The sequence below is a fragment of the Phycodurus eques genome, chromosome 8 (assembly GCF_024500275.1).
Source record: "Phycodurus eques isolate BA_2022a chromosome 8, UOR_Pequ_1.1, whole genome shotgun sequence".
NCBI classification, from domain to species: Eukaryota; Metazoa; Chordata; class Actinopteri; order Syngnathiformes; family Syngnathidae; genus Phycodurus; species Phycodurus eques.
The window spans coordinates 21,981,917-22,002,925 of record NC_084532.1 but is presented as its reverse complement, the minus strand read 5'-3'; the positions used below and the strand labels follow the sequence as shown (position 1 = coordinate 22,002,925).

Genomic DNA, 21,009 nt, shown 5'->3' with positions numbered 1-21,009 from the left:
CTGTGCCCCTGCGAAAGCAGGGCGCCCAAGAGGAAGAAGACGATGATGACCATCGGCGAAAAAGTGAAACTTTTAGATTTGATCAAAGAGAGCAGAAGTTATGCATCTGTGGCCCGCCATTATGGCGTAAATGAATCTACAGTGCGATACATAAAGAAAGAGGAAGAAAACATCTACAAAACTGCGTCAATAACCTTCAATAAGGAAGCGAAACGTGTGGTAACTCCGTGCAATAAGAGATTTGTGAAAATGGAAGCTGCATTGTCATTGTGGATTGCTGATTGCAGGGAAAAGATAGTGAGTTTGGACACTAATATTATCAGGACAAAGGCCAAAGCTCTCTACGACCAAATCTTGCCCGATGACAACAATGAAGAGGCTGAAGAAGGTGCTGACAAAGCCAGTACTCGCGCTGCCAGGAGTGATTCGCCTCCTCGAGGACGAGGCTTTTCAGCCAGCAAAGGCTGGTTCGAAAAATTTCAAAAGAGATACGGCCTCAGGAGCGTGCCTCTATGCTGAGGCTTCCTCTGCTGACAACGATGCTGATGAATGTTAATTACTGTATAATAAATGTAAATTACTGTATAATGTTTTATAATTAAAGATTTAAGTAAATACGTGTACTGTTGTAATCTTTGTCTCAAATATGTAAAGTCTAAATACTGTTTACATATTTTAAACATTCTAGTAGCCACATACACATCCACGAAAATTCCTTGGGGGGGGCAATCGTACTTAGCGGTTTTCCACCCTTCGGGGTTTCTGGTCCCCATTAACTGGGAAAAACGAGGGAACACTGTATAGAAATAGTTAATATAGTCATGGAAAAAATAGACCCCTTGTTTCTTAATTTTGGCTGTTAGGTGCAACTAAATGTAGCTTTGTTTGAAATATAATGATGACAAACAAAATAGCTCATTAGAGTTTAATATCGAGCTGATATCTAGCGCTAGCCATTTTCCCTGGTTTTCTTGGTAATAACCAAAATTATATTTAAATGGTAAATGGACTGCACTTACGTCACGCTTTATCTACACCATCACAGGGCCCAAAGTGCTTTACAAAGCCTCACATTCACCCATTCAAACGCACATTCATATACAGATGAGCGGCTGCTGCCATGCAAGGTGCTGCCAGGCACAGTGGGAGCAATTAGGGTTTGGTGTCTTGCCCAAAGACACTTCGACATGCGGACAGTGGGAGCCAGAAGTCGAACTGTCGACCCTTCGGTCACTGGACGTCCCGCTCTACCAACTGAGCCACAGCCGCCCTGTTTAAGAAATACAATTAAGCTTCTTTAGGTAAAATGCCTTTAGTGGTACCAGGTATAGTGAACAAGGTATTGAAGAAAGAAGGGTGGTGTCATATTTTTTCTCATGACTGTATATATCATACATATATTGTATATACAAACACATTCTTAAAATAAAATAAAAAGCATTCATCATATTACAGGATAATGCAGCCATTGATCTAATTATTGTTTAAAAATGACTAATTTAATGGGCTAATTACATCATTTTTCAAGTTTATTGTAAAGTTTTGAACTTTTTGAAGGTATAGTATCGAAGTCAGAATTCTGGTACCGTGACATCACTACCTCAGACAAACTGCTACCGAAGGCCCACAAATGCTAATAAGTTAAAGTGAGGTTTGCAGCTTTAGCAGGATTTGAATGTAGCCTGGGTCTGTTCTGAATCCTCTCAGCTGCCTGAGGCCCCTCCACCTCTGAAGGGGAGCTCCTATGTCTAGCCTTGTTTTGTCTTGACACATGTCAAAGTCCTTCTTTTCAATGTTTGCTGCTAACCAGTGGTGGTTTTTCCATGATAGTTTCAGCTAAGCTACTGAAGCCCAAGAAAAGAAGTCAGCACGAGACTGCGGGGTGGTTGTTTGGTTGATTGTTTGTTTTTCCTCAGGCATGGTGGTTTCTTAAAAATTAATTAGCGGTACAAGATGGGGGCAGAGAGGCATGATTTCGTTATTTTACTAATTTTAGTAATGTGCTACTGTCAAGTTTATACTAACATTTTCAACAAATATGACAAAATCTGTTTTTTTTTCATTAATGGCAAACTTAGCCCTTTAAATCATAAAAAAAAAACACAATAATAATAATAAATGGAGAATGGCCATTGGGGAGGGACGTATGCCAGTATAGTGGCAAGCTGCCAAATTTGCAAAAACATGCATTAGTTAGGTCATTAAAGAAGAAGACTCTAAATTGTCCTTAAGTGTGAATGTGAGTCTCCATGTTTTTTGCCTATATTTGCCCTGCAAAGGCTGGCAACCAGTCCAGGGAATGTCCCGCCACACGCCCAAAGTCAACTGCGATAGGCCCCAGCTCCAGCACAAATACATGGATGGCTGTTAGAGGATTTCCAATGGTTTCCCTATCCCTGCTCTAATGTGTTGTGATCTGATGATGCAGATCCTATCGTGTCATTACCTTCATCTCGCTATGTGGTTTTGTCCATCATGGCGTTCATCTGCTGTGTCTTGACACTTCCTGAAACCGAAAGTGCTGCAGCTGGCGGTGCGAAGGATTTTTTAATTTTTTAATTTTTTTTTAATTTTATTTTTTATTTTTACTGGAAATAGTGCTGCTGTTAATTACATTTAAATAGTTACACATTTTTGTATTTTTGTTTTTCAGGCCGTACCCATCGATCAAATCAAGTGACGGCTCCAGAGTACATATTCCTCATTTCGGAGCTAGCCGGTGAGAGACGTTTCGCCTCGATCGTGGCAAAGAGATTGGAGAGCCTGGTAAATATCTGGGCTTTGTGTGTGTGTGGGTGCGGGTGCGGGTGCATGTTTGTTCTTGATTGAAATTCAGTTGCGTCATGGGAAAATTCTATGTTTCATGCGTGTTGTCTCATTGCGTAAGAGAGGTTTGCGATTGTTGTTTGTGTCTTCACACTCCTCACCTCTGCTTTCTGTTCCCTGCTTGTGGCTGAATTGACATAACAAGTCACAATTGCAATTTTTTGCTCCCTTGCGGAACAATTTGGCTATGCATCTTGGAATTGGATATTCACTGATAAGAATCAGGTGTCCTATAAGTATGGATAAACTTCTGATTTTAATTGGATATGTGCCAATGCGACGTGTAAACAAACACATTAAAACAGTGGTTCCCAAACTTGGATCCCCGAACGTTCGGGGAGCCAAGAACCGTAGCTTGGGTGTCCACAAAATATTTCGCAATAAATTATATCGTATAATTTACAAAAAAAAAAACGCATACCTCCATATGGGGACCAAAACAAACATACCAAACCAATTACTGCTCCCACCTTTTAATCTTTTGGCCAATTAAAAGCTCTGATATGATTGTGACGTATCACTTACCTGACATCCCTGAAAGTATGCAGAATTTCTAGTTAGCAATGATGGATAAATATTTTATTTAATTAAACTTTAGTTTGGTTTATTTCTCATGTGTTAAACAGGTCTTTAAGTTTTTTGGTTGAGACATTCCAAAAAGTATTCCTATGGCATTTAGGGTTACACAGGGCATTGTGTGTGTTTTGTGCTAGGATTAAGAGGGGGTCCTTTGAAAAATATCTCCCCTTTGAGGGGTCGCCGGACCCAAAACATTAGATATACCCTGTCAATGTGATCAATGATGTAAAAAGACGTGTCTCCTAGAGCTGCACTATATTTTGTTTGAGCATCGTCATCGTGATATTTGTGTGCGCACTAGTCACATCGTAGGGTCTGCTCCAATGTTGGTGTACTGTAATATACAGGAAGTCCTCGATTTACGAACGAGTTCCGTTCCTACGCTGGTGACGTAACACGAATTCCCGCGTAAATCGGATTTCACCGTTAAAGTCAAAATTTACGGCGAAATACTTCTGTTACGGGTATTGTCCCACGTGATTGAGCTGGCACGTGATTGTGACAGCAAGCTCAGTGTGTGTGGGCGTGTGCGTCGATGTGTGAGTGAGACGGGATTGCGAAGGAGGAAGGAGTGGGCGCAGTTGCGAGTGTGTACAGTGGCAAGTGTAGTGACGGCGACCGGGGAAGAGTAGCGATTAGCGGAGGACCCGATGACATTGAATGTGCAGAGGAGCTAATAAAGCCATTAAAGCAGCAAATCACTGCTTCGTGCCTTTATTGTTGCCGCCACCCAGCTCAGCTGTGCAACGAGAGAAGGGAGTTAACCCCTGCGTCTCCCGACCACGGTCAGGTCACCGTAGCAGGAAAGGTTAACACTTCGTATAAAGAAACTAAACTACATTAAAAAAATTTTTTAAAAAGATGCTGTACTTACCATTACTGCTGAGAGTGTGAAAAAAAGGAGGGCGAAAAAGGCAAAGATACTCCTGCCGCACAAACACAGACAAGCACTATGCACTAGCTTAGCAGAAACACTATGGTTCTGGGACAAAATGGCGGACGAAACACAGGCGTCGTAAAGTCGAAACGTCGTCGATCGAGTGCATCGTAACTCGAGGACTTCCTGTACAATGAATCAACTGTCATATTTATGGTAACCACCAGAGGGGGACCTGTTTGGACATCCTCAAAAGATTAAAACATTGTACACCAGCTGCATTTCCTATTTTGCTGTTCAGAATGAAACTAGGCAGGCATGCGGCAGCTGTGTGTGTGTGTGAGGTGCGTTCAGCGACACAGCGTAAATGGGAGTGCATGTGTTCTTTTGTAATACAGTACATAATTGTAAAAATGGATTACTAGGAAAATTATTTGTATCAGAATGCTTTAGTTAAAACACTATACGATCACAGTGATAATATGGAATTTATTTTGTTTTGTAATATAAGAATAGATACATTATTTTATTAATGTAGTCAGCCAGAGCTGTGAGGATGTCCTTTCACCACTGTTCCTCGCATACTGCGTTGCACGTTTTTGTTTGCGCATTAAGGCCAAAAGTCCTGTTTTTGTTGTAATTCTTCATTCATTTTAGAAAACTCCATTCAAGCAAGAAGTTTTCCTCATGTTTTTGAGATTGTAGAATGAAAGCTGCAGCTGGCTACTAGTGTGGACTGAATGAGTGGCAGCAATGGGGAAATGAAATGCCAGTATTTTGAGGCTAATAGCGCGTCAGCAGCATATTGAAAAAAAATAATAATAATAACTTTGAACTAGTTTGTTTTTGGACTGGTGAACTTAGTTCAACATTTTTAATTATCAACTGAACTAGTTCATTTTTGGAACGATGAACTGAACTTTGAACTAGTTTGATCCTGTATTATTTCACATCGAAATATATATCGCACGTTTAAAAAAAAATCGCAGTGTCATTTTTTTCCAATATCGTGCAGCCCCAGTGTCTACCCAAAAAAAAACACAACTGAAATATAGAATGGTGTACATATGTTCGATTAAAGGCTCAAAAATCATTAAACAAAATCAAAATGCTCGCTGAGGTTACCTGCATTTAAACCACTAGGGTTCCAGACCAACTGACCAGTGTGTAACATTTGATATTGGTAATATTAACTGTGTATGTATAACTTTTATGTTGTCTGTGCTTGATGCTGACATCTGTGTAGTTGTTTACATGCAGTTTTGGCCCAGACAGGTTGTTTTAGGTGTTCAATAACTGTCAATACTGTGATATAAAATTTGGGTCACTGGATCACACACATAAATAGATAATAAATAAATAAAATAATAAATAGTCTGCCAACAAAAAAATCCCACTAAATCGGAATTGGGCACTTAGACCAGGCTGTGTAAATACAGAATTTGACTCTTATCTCTCAAGAGATTCTGTCACTTTGGATAATTTACATGCCAATGGTCACTTTCCATGATGCACTTGCGCGACAAACTATTTATTTCTACAGTGACAGAAAAAGACACACAAGGGGGGTGGGCACGCGGGGAAGTCCATTCTTGGAAGCCGCAGCTGTGTTTGCCAAACCTGTTCGGTAAATCCGTGGGTCATATCCCACGTTCCCTGCCCTCAGCTAATGAAATGTTTACTCTCTCTCACACACACACACACACACACACAGACACACACACACTTGAAGTTTGCAGCTGATCACCTTTGCGCCCTGGATGACTCCAGATCAGCAGTGAAGACATATGTTATGAGGACAATAGCAGTCTGGCCTTGCTGACTATCTTTCATAACCTTCACCTCCCGCACAGTGGATGTAAAAGTGGGATGGAAAACGGACAAGAGAGGACCCGCGGTCATATCCCGACTTGGATGTTACATTTGCTTTAATATTATGAACAGTATTAAAACTGTTCTGCGGGTGCATTGCAACTAAAAGCCACTATTTCAAGTCACTATCATAATACCAATTTTTTCACAAGACTGGTAAACCACAAGATAATGAGACAGTAAAAATTATTTTGGTAAACGTTTACAATGAAAGTGGTTACCTCACTTGAAACTGTAGCTTATATCATTTAGTGGTATGTTTGTACTCACAGATCATGATGTTCTTCCTGTATTTATTTGATACTAATCCTTGTAAAAAGCTAACCTTCGTCCTTTTTGCAGGGCGCATTAACACACGGAGACAGAAGAGCGACTGAATCAAGAGACCTGAGCAAGTACAACTTTGAGAACAAGGTAGGCTAAAGATGCCTGGAAATAAAATCATATATATTTTTTTTGCTTAGTACACACACTTATTACACTACAGTGAAACCACACTTATTACACTACAGTGAAACCTCCAAAGTGGAACACAATCCATTCGTGAGGCTGGGTGACATCCAAATTGTTCAAATATCCAAACACTGCCCATAGGCAATAATTAAAAGTGAATAAATAAATAATAATAACAAACACATAACGGAGAGCGAACAAACATGAAATAGTTTGATGTAGGGGCTTCTTTTGCCATCACTGTTATACGTGTGTGGTGGCAGAAAAAAAAAAACACAGCAAAACCCACTTGTGTAGTCAATCACTGAGCTTGCAGGGTAGTTTGAACTCCCAAGTTTTGGATGGCTTAATCAATATGCGCTCCTTCTTGTAGTATGGTACCAAGGCTCTGGATAAAATCACCAAAGCAATACTGGGGTACATAGAGAACAAGGTGCCTGTGCCCAAAGGTTACCCTGGAGGTGACGCCATGTTCTTCAGAGGTATGTGTTCCGTGTTAGTCAATATTTAAGAGAGCACGAAGAGCAACGTGTTTATCTGTATTTTTTCCTTTACGTTAGATATGAAACATGGAATGATGGATGTGGGCATCTTCTGTAGGGAGTCACGCTTCGGCATCAGTACAGAGAAAGGTCGGTAGTGTCCATATGATCAAGGGGCCACATTCCAGCCTGTCATTTGTCAACTTCTATAAAAATGTTGTTGTTGTTTTTAAACTCAAGACTGCAGCATTACCAAGTTCCTAAACCGCATCCTGGGTCTAGAGGTCCACAAGCAGAACCATCTCTTCCAGTACTTCACAGACAATTTTGACTACCTAATCGAGAAGGACAAGAAGGAGGGCAAATATGACATGGGCATCTTAGGTACATACCTTAGGCCCACTGTGGAAACTTATTATTAGAAAAGAATTTTATATATATATATATATATATATATATATATATATATATATATATATATAGTTTTCATATTTTGGTTGACTTTCATCGTGTGGTCAACAGATCTGGCTCCAGGTAACGATGAGATTTACGAGGAGAAGCAAGAAATTTTCATGACAGTTGGAAACCCTCAGGATGGCCAGGTGGTTCTTTACAAGGTAGGAACCATATAACCTCAACGGGTGTATTGTGGATATGTGTAAATGCGGATTCTCCGTTTGTACGAGCTAATATTTATTGGCATTGCAATATGGATTTTTTTTTTGTCTCGAATTGTGAGCTAAAGAGTTACACAGTGCTATTGATGGGGTAAACACAACTAGCACAGATTTTGTTGTAGTTATAACCCTTTAAGCAATGGATATTTGAACTGTGCAGCAAACACATGTAAACAGACAATATAACAATAGCCAAAGGGATTTAATCTTTATCCTCTGCAAAAAACTATATTACTGCAGCTTACTGAGCACTTGTGACCATCTTCTTCAGTGTATACACGTATGTATATTATGCCGCCCCCTGGTGGCCAAGGCGTGGACACCAGAAGGAGCACAATGTCAATGGGATTTCAAGCATGAAATCATGATTTACGAAGTTTTAATTCTTGACATTCTATTTAATTATATTATTACTGTATGTGTGTGTAAAGTACAATACTGTAGAGTGCTATTTTTATAATTAAAAAAACAAATTACAAAAATTCCTGGTTTTTTTTTTTGTGAAGCTGGAATTGATTAATGACTTTTCCATTCATTTCAATGAGGAAAGATGATTTCTAATGTTTTGAGTGAAGTCACGGACCAAACTCATAAATCAAGGCACCATTTTATTTAATTGTATAAACTATAAGCTAGATTGCCATCTTCAAGCCAATGCTGTGTTACATTTAAGGTTTTTGTACTTGGTCGCACAAATTTTGCATATTAGGATGCACCAGAACCTCCAAAGTCCTTTTTGTTTTGTCCGTACAGATCAGTGTGGACAGAGGTATGCCTTGGGATGAAGCCAACAACAGGTTTCTCAATCTCACTGGTGCTGACGAGGGCTTTTACTTGTCCCAGAAGGTGAGCCTGTGAATCATAAAGAACCAACCAGGTTGACCAGAAAAGCTCCCGACTGGAAAGACTGACCACTTCTGTTGCTTTCCAGCTACGAGGTAACCAGCCGTGCGTGCTGCTCGCTGAGCAAGGGAGAGGCAGGAACTTTATTGTCTACAAGCCCAACATCGGCAAGCAGACTCACACCGAGAGCCTTGACAACCTGCAGCAACGCTATCGGAAGGTGCGTTTGATTTTATGCATGTTCTAGATACACTGGAGTGACACTCAAAAAGGCAGTCGTTCCTACTCTGTCTACCTCAGCTTTACAGAGATGTCACACAACAGTGGAGGCGCCTATGCTGACGCACACCCGAGTCCTAAAACATCAACTGAATGACCATAGAAACTAGACGAATGGTTGTAGGAATCCTCACTGTTTTTGATACTGTAAATACCCACCGAATTTCCTCAAATAGTGACCTCAAGGCTACGTAAACAGTATTTTCCCGCACTCACAGTACAGAGAAGTAACATTTTTGCCATGTTCAAGATTTTTTTGTTAAACAATATTTGATTAAAATAAAACACATTTTCATCACAATTGCAAGCTATAATAGCATTATCAAGTGTCATTACTTGGCATCAATGAGTAGTGTACCCATATTTAAGTACTCATACTCGATCAAGTGCATCCCTACTTTCCACACAGAGTATACATGGTGGGGATAAATCAATTTGTATTGCACCTGTTGCCTCCTCATGGTCATGGAAGCATATTGCAAAACTGCAAACCAGACAAATGATACATATACAATTGAAATCAACTGTCTTCATTGTTCTTTGTTAATGATGATATGACAACATATTAATTGTCCTCTCCTCTCCAGGTGACTCCAGAGGAGGCCAAGGACTGCTGGGAGAGCCAGTTCAGCTTCTCCTTGAAGAAGTGTAGCCATGCTAACTGGTAACTAGGAAAATATGGGCGCGCGCACACACACACAGACTCCTTTGAGATTAATCTTGATGGCTACATCCAATCAGGCGGGATCCTGTGGCAGAGTTTTTCCTGTCAGGTTCCTTCCCTAAGGATATAAAGATGCACACTAAACATTAGTCATTTAGAAATAATCACCAACACTTGAGGGTACTCTCACATTATTAAAAAACTACTACAATGCAAACTCAAACGCAATCCAGTCCACATCTTTGTTTGTATTCAAAAAGCAGTTTTTCTATAAAGAACAATTATATTGGGTAAAAGCCCAAACGTGTTGCCTTGATAAAACATCTAATAATTGTCCAGACAATGTTTTAAGTAACATTTTACCATTCTTAATTGTCATGCAAGTGTAAGCTGTCGGTTGCCATTTGTGGTTTAAAATGCAAAAGGTCAGAATGAGTGGCTTGAGTCACCGATGGATGCGTGTAAGTAACGGTCTTCGTGGCCTCCTCGCAGGAACGGCAAGTGCAAGAAGGTCGAGGAGGGCCAAGAGTGCTTCCAGGGCATGCGTCTCCGCCAGTACCACATGCTGTGCGGCGCTCTACTGCGCGTGTGGAAGCGTGTGTCCGATGTGGTGTCCGACATCACCAGTTCCAGCATCTTGCAGATTGTTCGCCTCAAAACCAAGCAACACAACAAGCAAGTTGGTGAGTGTGAGTTGTAGGTATTTTGATCTTGGGAACGAATAACCTTTGGAGGAACCATAGGGATAGGCATCCAGACTGCCAGAAAATACAAAGAAGAAAAAAGAGTGGAAGAAGAAATAAAAGAAGCTAGGCAAACTGTTAGCTGTACATTGCAGTCGCAAATTCTTCTCCATGTCATTTCTATTGTGGTGAATAACTTGGGGACAGAAATATGTGTCCACAACAGTGCGGGTTTCAACGATGTTCCTAAATGGCCATCGTTCCTTTTCAGGTCACAATCCGAACATGGCACTGACCTCACATCTAAGAATTTTTGAACAGGTTTAACATTGACAGTTGTCAGCCAGACTCTTTTCTGAGTAGATCGGGGAGGAAAAATCCCTGTTAACACACCCGCACCACAGGACAATTACTCAGGATAATAAAGACGTATAAGAGTCAGGCCTTTGCTTACTTTGATCACAAGTGAGGGAAAACGCTTAAATTAGACCCAATGTCAATATGTGTGTGCACCCCGCTTACCAAAAGGCCAAGGAACCTTTTTTGTTTGGGCCTTCTGTCAGCACCAATGAACAACATTTTAATTGGATGACACAAAAGCCTCTCGCATCTCCTTTTTTTCATTAACTTTCACACTATCAAGTCTAAAATTTAACAAACCACTAATGTAGGCATGTTGTTGTTGTAAGTAAAGTGTTTAAAACTTGACATACAAACTCTATTTCTATTACAAGGGTAACCACTGCAAGAAGCAGTAATCTACCGTACATGTTTATGTGGTGTTGCTGATTGTCAAACAGCACAGACAGATGGACTCAAACACATATCACCAGTCACAGATGAGCCAAATTTGAAGGGCTTTTGTGTATAAAAAAGTGGATCAAAATCTGTTCCAACTGAGAGTCCTATCAAGCCATTGCAAATGGGAGCAAAAACAGCGCCATGGGGCCTTTTTATTCCGGGAACTAACGTGGTCCCCAGCTATATCGCGGTTCATCATTTGCACACCCTGCTACATCCCAAAATTTTCAAGCAATCTTTTTTTTTTTTGTCTTTTTACAGTATACGTACTTAACTGTAATGCCCTTGCATGTGAGAGATGAGAAGGAAAGTCACCAATGGATTTTGCAGCCATTTATTTATAGAACGCTGGGAGAACCTTAAAACACAAGGAGCACAGTCACGCTCCTGTTTGCCAAAGCTCACACCCAGACACTCACACAAGAGATTCACCGACATCACACTTCATCCCACCAGGCCCCGCCCCTTAAAGGCACATATCTAAGACACATACACTACAGTATGTACAGTCTTTTCTATATGTGTGTGTACCCCTTCTATTCACAGGGGATAAGCACCGAGCCCAGCCACAAAGAGTGATAATCCACAAGTAATTGACACCCTCCAAAAAAAAAGGTTTCGGCAAATCACAACTTTTTAATTAGACATAGCAATTACCTGTCTAAATGACTTCAACACAGTTCTTTAGTCTCAGGATGCCACAAGATGGTGCCAAAGCAATACTTTTATGTTACACTGGGCTTTGGCCATAGGAGTTTAAAAAAAAAAAGAAATTTAATCTGAGAATCACAAATATGCATGGTAACACATTTTATGCTTGCAATATTTTGGTTCGAATACATTTACAATGTGTTTCAAAGTGTGTTAAACAAATTTAAAGCATCTGGAAGGGGTAAAACAATTAAAATGTTTTTTTTAATGTGGTATTTACCGAGTCGTCACTGTTCCAGGCATCAAGATCCCCGAGAACTGCGTGGCCCGGGTACGCGATGAGCTCCTGCTAATGGACGAGGAAGTGAAGCGGAGGCGCAAGGAGCGCGAGAAGCAGGCTATGGAGCAGCGTCTGGCTGAGGAGCGCATGCGCAAGATGGAGCAGGACAATAAGCACCTACTGGCCAATTTGTTCAGCCAGAAAGCGATGCCCAACCAGTCCCTGGCCCAGTCGCTGGTCCACAGCCAGCTCTTCAAGCAGAAACTGAACCCGCTGCAAAAGACACAGATGGCGGGCTTTTCTCAGCTACAGAGGGTGCAGGCTGTCTTGCAGCATCAGCAGCAGCACCCCCAGGGTCAAGGTCTGCTGTCTTTACCGAGGACAAATCACCAAGTGACTCCGAGCGGCTGGCCCGGCAAGTCGGCCGCCTCCAAGCAGCCCGTTGTGCGAAACACGGTCGTTCACGGGTCCAACTTCTCCCAGTTTTACCCCCAGTCCTTCTTACCCCCCTTCACACAACCGCTCCCAGTGCACCAGATGGCATGCTTGTCTTCCCAGAAGGCCCAGGAGGAGATCCTGGACCTGACTGCCAGCTCGCCGTCGCCCTCTCCGGACAGCAGCGAGGGGGGACTGGCTCTGGACAGTCTGACGGGACCCGCCAGAGCGTTCGCGGACGACTTCAACTTAGAGTCGTTCATTTCGCAGACGGTCGCTCAGCTACCGCCGCCTCCCCCTCCTCCGCCTCCGCCTCCACCTCTGTCTTTGAACCACAACCACCTGACCAACAACCACCAGGACTTGCTGGATCTCTTCGACCTGCCCCTCTCACCACAGATGCCCACCCAGAAAGTCTGCCCTTCCTCTTCCGCCTCCTCCACCACCTCGTCCACCTCATCGCTCGTCCAAAGCTCGCTCTTCTCCAACCCCCCTTCCTCCTCTTCCTCTCAGTTTGCACCCTCTCGCTTCCCCAACTATCTCCTGCCCCAGTCGGACTCGCTCCCCCTGCCCAACGGCCACTGCAGCTCGGGCGCTCTAGACGTGCGCGAGGCTCTGAACAGCATGCTACAGGCGGCAGGGTCCGACCGCAAGTCCGTCATTCACTACCGCCAGCAAGACTGATGCTTTAATGTCCTGTCTCGTTTTTTTGTGTGTGTAAGCAGATTTTAGCACGCGCCTCCACTGCTGTGCGGGACCTTCTAGTCAATGTCACTGCCTGTCCTGCTCACACTCTTCTCTCTAACCATCCATAGTCCTCGCCTGCTCCCTGTATTGGATACCCGCACCCCAAAGTGCGTCCTCCATGGCAGCTCTAATGCAAACTTGACTTTACGAAACTCTTCTGGAGCTGTCATAACGAAACAAAAAAAGTCCTTTAACTGATTTGACGCTGGAATCTTTTTTTTTTTTTTATTATTGCTTTACTCGAGCGAGGCACTAGGTGGCAACGAACTGGAATATACAAGAGGAAGAAATCAAAGCTGACAAAACCGTGAAATGCCTCCTTTTTGTCCGTTTAGTCCTCCCCACACACACACAACACAGTCTCCTTTTATTTGTTTGTGTGTTCAAGGAAGAAAAGGAGAAGGAAAGCAGCAGTCTGCTAACAGTGCCTTTCAGAGAAATCTAAAAATGCAGTCTTTAAAATCAAAAACAAAAAAATCTATGTAGCCTAATGTATAGATTTGTATTTTAATTTAAATATGGTATATTTGTATTTAAATCTTTTCGTCCCTTTGTGTTACACTATGCTGGTGCCGGGTTCCAAGGACAGGCCTCTGTGAAGCCTCAACTGTGAGTGCGTTTGTGTGTGTGCGTGGCGTGCAACACCAACAACAAGCGTTCTGAGCAGAAGGTATCCAAAAATATCACCACCCTTTTTTTAAAAATTAATTTTTAAACTGACGATAACACAGAGATTTGACTCCTGGTGTGATTTGAAATTTCTCAGGAAAGTCTCAAGTGCTTTTGGTCTTGTTGTTTAATTTTGTGCGTGCGTGCTTTGTGTGTGTGTGTGTGTGTGCATGTGCAAGTGTGTGTCGGTTGTGTTGGGTCATTAAATATATAGAGAAGTCATTTATGTTGTGTCAAAAGAAAGGCCCTTCTCGTCACACTTAAGACTTGTAGACTTTCAATTTATATTTTCTTGTCAACCAAGTGAAAAAGCTCTGTAATAGCTCCCCCCTCTTTGTCAAAAAGCCCATTGTCACTCTACTAAAAAAAAAAAAAAAAAAAAAAAACAACAACAAAGGATGAAAGAATCTCCACATTTATTTTGATCCCAAACTTTTTTTCAGATAGAAATAAAAAAAACTCCCTTGGCAGCAATGATATCCTACAAAAGTGACGCCTCACAGCCGAAAGTCCCAACATTTATCCACTTTTGCCTTTTACACAGAACCTCGCCAAAGTGGGATACATCCACAAAAGCATGCAATTTGACACAGCAACACGGCGCTCCTATGTTCAACTATTACAGGGGGAAAAGGTTGAAGAATTCTGGCTTTTACAGTCCACGTAAAAGGGCTAAAGTCACTGTTGTCAACTTAACAACTTCAATTCCCGTTTTCTTGTCTACAGCATCAGAGCCAAAACGCAAGACCCACAATTTCCAGAATACCCTTACATATAAGCTTAACTTCACACCCTTGTCCTGGCATCACAAAATACCCACGTGTTGGTTCTGATGCTACCTCTGAAGTCTGAAAATGCTGGCTTCTACAGCAGCTAACATTCCAGATTTCAGTATCTCTGAACAAACCATGTGACACCCGGCAAAGCAAAATTGTGCCCTCTCACCTCTGTTACCGCTCTGATACTACCTCAGAAGCAAGAAAATTACCCTGTTGACTTGGTTCCCCGTTTTTTGTTTTGTTTGAAAAGGTAGAAAATTGCCATGTTTACAGTGGCTAACGTCCCAGTTTTTTTAAGCGTATCCATAACCGCAGCATTTGCATGTAAGACGCTTGCCACTTTTTAACACAGAAAATCCACAAAATTGCGCATCAGAGCCTTATCAGAAGACCCGGAATTTGCGGAATATGCTGACACGAGCAGCGTGACAAGTGGCCCCCATCTTTGTGGAATTTTCTAAAAACATGGAATGAGCACTTCAAACACCTCTAAAATCCTCCATGACAAATAAGTTCATGAAAAACACAATTGATGAATAAAATACATGCCCTATTTTATTGCCCACATTGTTCTTCTTAAATTGAGTTTGACTTCTCAAGTAACGTCATTTGAAACGCCACAGAAATTTTGACGCGTCACCTTGGAGTACCCCTCGGAATTTGGGTCTGTACCAGATTATTGTTTTATATTTTTAACTGAAACTTGTCAGACGATTGGAGAAGGGGTTCCATGAGTACCAGTTGAAATCAGAGTCGAGATGTGTTGAGAAACAATGACGTTGTAGTGTTTTACTCTTAATTTGAAGCCATTTTTTTTATTCTATAGGCGATATCTCACAGGAACGCCATTTTTCCCCTCACAAAAACAAAATGTCTCCGTAACTTATCTGATTTTCAAAGTTTTTGGTGCATTGTGTTCAGGTTGAAGTGAGCATTACAACCAGACTTAGTGTTTGACAGTGTGTAATTTTTGGGAAGTCTTGTCACGTTCCTACTTACACCTCTGTCCCAGAGTCGCGAAATACCCTTACACACAGCCAGCTTCCCTTCTCCGTCATGGCTCTGATACTATTTCAGAAGTCGTAAAATTTATGGGTTGACTTTGTTCCCCACCCTTGCCGCCTGTATACCGTTTATACAAAACAGCAACATGGAAAAAAGACGAAAAATTAAAGCTACATTTTGGGGGGCGTAGTTTCAGAACACAGAATTGCCACATGTTATAAAAGGCAGACTTGTCTGGACAATTGCTTTCAACGCAAATAGGTGGGAGAAGTGACTAAGCTACTATTTCCTGGCATGGCGAAATAGCCTTACGTATAGGCGGCAGCCGACCTCTTGTTACAGCTCTGAGACTACCTCCGAAGGCAGAAAATAGCCTGGTTGACTTTTTTGCTTCCATGCTGCCTAAATACCATTTATTTATTTAGAAACAAAAGAAAAGGCATGGAAAAAAGGCCAAAAAAGAAGACCTTAAGTTACAGATTTACATGTTTTTTCTGTGTGTGTAATTTCCATAACAGCACCCTCGGAGATTGCATAGAATTGCCGTAACAGAAGACCCAGAATTTGCGGAATACCCTTACATATTGGCATAACTACACAACCCTGTACATACTTGTCTGGAGAGTTGACAGTTGCTTTCGATGTAACAGGGCAGAAGACGCGTCTTAAATTTAACACCCGTCCTTACATGTTGCGCCTAAAAAGGTGAACCAAAAAATGCCGGGTCGACTTTGCCCTCCCCCCCTCCATTTTCTCCATGTCAGTGTTGTTTATACACAATATATACACGCGATATGGGGCTACAACATGTGACTATTACTATTTTGTTAAGATGAGTAAAGTCAAAGTTCTTTGTTAATGCACACACGATTCCAATCCAGATTAAAGCCATGAGTTTGTGGTCCAAATGTACGGAAAATGTCTCCAAACTTCCCCTTTTCCTTGTAATCGGTGCGTTTGAATTGTGTCCCGTGTGGCTTTGCCGTTAATGTCCGCTTGTGCACTGCGCTCAGTCGAAGCAATAAAAACAGGAAAGAAAAGTCAGTCGTACACACTTGTACAAAGTACTGTTTACTCTCACTGGGCGCGGGAATCTCCTCGCTGGTTGTTTCGATGCATACCACCTTTATATCGTAGTAGTTATCAGAATATTATTTATATTTAAGGGATATCTGTGTTCTTCTGCTTGTTCTTTAAGAAGAGTCAAAACGTTTGGTCAGGGAAGACAAATTCTACTCAAATCTGCCACCAAATATGTTTGCACTGTCTTGTCTGGATTGATTTATGCTCATTGTCCTTCATGGAGTTGTTTTTTTTTTTCTCTTCTTCTTCAGAGAGATACCAAAGTGTTTTGTTGCCCTAAAATTACCATTCAACAATCTCAGGAAGAAACAACTAAAAAGGTTGGTGGACGGGCGAGGGTTACATAAGAAATATTTCCCCGTTAACAGTGCTGAAACCAACGTGTTTGTACTTGTATGTACCATTTGCTGTTCTTGGTGTGTTTATGTTTCAGGGCTGGGGAACTTTTCTGCTATTTTATTTCACTTACTTAAAATATGTATTAAATATATGAAAAAGATTCATGAAAATGGCAACGACAGGATTTGGGCAAGCGAAAAATGCTCTGGTGGGACATAGATTCTCCTACCCCTGTGTTAGACTGTTTTGTGATTGGACATCATGTTATTGCCTTGTTAAGGCAGCATGTCATCATTTCTACTGGTTTGTAAACACGTTTGTTTTCCCCCAGAATTCTACCATTGAAACACATTCTGGTTCAGAATCACGAAATGTATTTATGGCTTACAATTGTTATTGTTTTGTTTCGTTTTTAACCCTCATGTTATGTAAATTGGATTTGAAATGCTGATTCACACTTTATTGTTGAGAGTAGTGATTAGCACCTCCGCCTCACAGTCGAGAGGTTCTGGGTTCGAATCTCTGGAGGTGGCATGCTCTCCCTATGCTCGTATTGGTTTTCTTCGAGCACCCTGGCTTCCTCCCACATTCCAAAAACATGCATGTTATGTGAAATGAAGACTAGAAATGGTCCTTAGAATGGTTGTCTATATGGGGCTCTTGATTGGCTGACAACCAGTCCAGGGTCCACTTTCCGGATAGGTTCAAGCTAACCTGCAAACTGTAACGAAGACATGTTATAGAAAATGGATGGATGAAATGTGTGTGTATGACATGAGATCTAGTGGGATTGAGTTAGATTTCTGATTTAGCTCTTTGACTCAAGATATTTAATATACCACATTTGGGGAGGTGTTTGCAAATTAAAAGATCATAGAATTAAGGCAAACAGAACTTTTTTTAAAAATATGTTTGGAATATTTTTTCTAGATTTCTTTTTCTCAACATAACAGGAGGGTTAACTATAAACAAAGTAATGGAATTGCTATTTTATCTGAATGACTTAGTTTTTCCAAATATTCCAGAGCAGGAACATTCCGTCAGAATTTTTTACGCGGGGTTTTACCTTACTATTTAACTAAAATACCGTATGACCACATCAGGAACATTACTTAAGAAAATTAATGCTAACAGAGGACATGAATTGGCTACATCTAACGAAAGTACTTACTTAACCCAGGGGGGGGGGGAATTGGGATTGGACATGTTATGGGCCCCTGATTTCTTTTCACGGTATTATCCGTTGGTTGTTGCGCTGCACTAAGAATGGCATCATCACGTGACTGTCCTACTTCAACCAGCTTTGGCATGTTGTGTTTCTTCTGGTCTATGTTTGTTTGATGGATTTGTATACCATAACCATCCTTCCATGTTTTTCCACTGTTTGCGTATTCTATAAATCACACAAATAATTTATTGCTAACAACAACAACAAAAAATAACACAAAAACATGCTACTGATTGTATGTATTTTTAAACAAAGTCTATTTTTTCTGTAAAAAAAAAAAGCGAAAAAAAGAGAAACTGTGTTCAGCACTTTTATTCTGGGTTTTTGCTTTTGTTTTCTATATATATTTATAATTTAGATCCAAATGTATATATTGTAAAATTTGTGCCTTTTGACTAATTCTTTTAAAAAACAAAACAACAAAAAAGTGGTTTTCTACTCATTAAAGGAAGGACTATATGAAATTGCAATCTTTGTAAACAAATAAAAACTTGAAGATTGCTGAAATTCACGTGTCTTATTTTCATCTGCATAAAAATACAAACACGTATTGTCTAAAAAAACATCCAGACTTCTCATCCTGAGGAGACAAAATGCAGTAAGGGAGGAGGTGAAGTTTTACAACACTTCTCAAGAGAGTTCAAGTGTTCAAAAGGATTAATAGATTCATTCTCAAACGATGTGGGGACAGATCACTAGCATCGATTTGTGGGGGGACGAGGGGGGGATATGAAAATGACCGTATTCAGACGAGATTTAAAGTGAATGGTTTTTTGTTCCCAACCCTTTGCTTAAAAATGCATCCATCCATCCATATTCTACACTGCTTATCCTCACAAGGTATGAATGCTACTTTGTCTATATGTGCCATGCGATTGGCTGGCGACCAACCCGGGTTGTACCCCACCTCTCGCCCAAGGTCAGCTGGGATAGGCTCCAGGTCACCCATAACCCTAACGAGGACAAGTGCAATCGAAAATGGACTGAAAATGTCATAGTCCTGAAGTTAGGGGACCGTTTTTACAATCATAAAACTAAAATAAAGTAAGAGCACTCACCCTTTTAATGCAAATGTAGTGGGAAAAAAAACAGAAAATTTGAAAATTCACAGAAAGCACTGTGATGTTTATCATGTCTGCCTCATAGTCCAGAGGTTCTGGGTTTGAATCTCTGTAGAATTTGTATGCTCAAGTCCAGCTTCCACCCACATTCCAAAAATATGCATGTTCATGGAAGGCCATAGGTGTGAATGTGAGTGAACACTTGTCCATAAAAGTGATATATTAAAAAAAAAAAAAAAGTTCCTATAGATTAAATGCAAATGTATCGTACTTAAAAGTTAAATAAAACTATAGCAGTACTTTAAAAAATACTGAACCTGAAAACTAAAAAAAAAAAAAAAGTACTGTTGACGAAAAGTTAAAAAAATGTACTGTACTGGACGTTTTTTGTAATTTAATCTTAGTTTTAAACAGACTGTATATATAGCTACAAGATTAATTCTACTATGTTTGACTGTAAAGTACAGCATTTCGTGTTTTAAATGTTAATTTTAGTTCAGTGCCACTAGAGGAAGCCCGCGTAGCACAAGTGGTACACATCCTAAACTTGACAATAATTGGCCTACGTCATTTTGTTTTCGTTAAAGGAAAAAAAATTACCAACTTTGTTTCATGCCGCTGCCCACTGGAGGCAATGTGACGCTACAATTTCATTTTGATATTGTTCTGAGCTACTTTGCTCTCCCGCGAATTTAAGTCCATCCACCATACAATCTCTGTACCACTTAAATATTTCAACATTAAAACTGCAATGAAAAAATGCGATTCATATTGACCCCCTATTAATTATTCTTCGTGTGCCCTTGCTTGCACTCGTGGAGGCAATGTGACACTACAATTTAATGTTGCTTTTCTTTGGAACGACTGTTTGGCAGCGAATGGAAATGTCTTAGGACATTTTATACATATTTCAACATTAACATGAATCACTTTAGTTCGGGATTCAGGTCTTGAAATTTTTCAAATAAAAACAAATTAAAAATGCTGTACACGTATGCTTGGTGAGTGAAAGCATTGTTGTGTGAGTACTTCCGCATCTGTCTAAAACCACGCCCGTTTTAGAGGACTCGCCCATTCTACCTGTCCCAAAAGCCAGGAAGATTTAAAAGTCACCAATGTGAGTATTGTAGTGCTGAAACGTCCAAGGCGAAACTTGTGTTACAAACCACTGAAACCAACGAGACTTCCTGACACTTGAGCGAGGAATTTTGCGCGAAGGGAGCGCGTTCGGCGGAAAATTGGATCGGCGTACAATCCGGAAGTGTTACAGGTAAGACACCTTTCGCCTGTCAAAATGTCTCACAGTTTCACTTAAGATAATAATGACGATGAAAAAACGACCGTAAGAATGTAAACAAGTCATGTGTGCACTTTTAAAGAGTGTCGTTTTTCTTTCAATCTTTCAATAACGTGTGGTGTTTCTCCGTCCTCGGGAGATGTGACGAAAGTGCTACTTTGGCGTCGGTCTTGGTCGTTGGCTTGTAGCATTTTCGCATGCGTTTCTGTTTAGCAGGCCCCGTTAGTTGCATTCATTCTTACTTATCGATAGCATCTGGGGGAATTTAAAGGATGTTTTAGCTCTTTGTTTGAAGGGACGTTTGAGCTCAATGTGTGATGTGATTCACTGTCCTCTTCATCTTCCTCCTCCTCGTCTCGCCTTTCTGGTTCTCCAAGCAATCGTGCAAGTTTCTACCTG

At 40.9% G+C, this 21,009-nt stretch overlaps 2 protein-coding genes across 6 annotated transcripts in view; both read left to right on the top strand.

Moving 5' to 3' along the window:
- The window catches only part of sbno2b (strawberry notch homolog 2b), a 72,570-nt gene extending 58,355 nt beyond the window's left edge, over window positions 1-14,215 (top strand). For all 4 annotated transcript variants that reach the window (XM_061684437.1, XM_061684438.1, XM_061684435.1 and 1 more), the window contains 11 exons: window positions 2,654-2,766; window positions 6,497-6,568; window positions 6,981-7,089; window positions 7,168-7,239; window positions 7,330-7,473; window positions 7,612-7,706; window positions 8,520-8,612; window positions 8,698-8,829; window positions 9,476-9,552; window positions 10,045-10,235; window positions 11,987-14,215. In XM_061684437.1, the coding sequence (XP_061540421.1) occupies window positions 2,654-2,766; window positions 6,497-6,568; window positions 6,981-7,089; window positions 7,168-7,239; window positions 7,330-7,473; window positions 7,612-7,706; window positions 8,520-8,612; window positions 8,698-8,829; window positions 9,476-9,552; window positions 10,045-10,235; window positions 11,987-13,086 (2,198 nt within the window). In that variant the 3' untranslated portion in view covers window positions 13,087-14,215. The remainder of the gene's footprint in view (window positions 1-2,653; window positions 2,767-6,496; window positions 6,569-6,980; window positions 7,090-7,167; window positions 7,240-7,329; window positions 7,474-7,611; window positions 7,707-8,519; window positions 8,613-8,697; window positions 8,830-9,475; window positions 9,553-10,044; window positions 10,236-11,986) is intronic.
- Window positions 14,216-20,381: 6,166 nt separating this feature from the next.
- Window positions 20,382-21,009, top strand: part of tjp3 (tight junction protein 3) — a 32,248-nt gene continuing 31,620 nt past the window's right edge. For both annotated transcript variants that reach the window (XM_061683406.1, XM_061683404.1), the window contains exon 1: window positions 20,382-20,583. The gene's annotated coding sequence lies outside the window, so the exon portion shown is untranslated. The remainder of the gene's footprint in view (window positions 20,584-21,009) is intronic.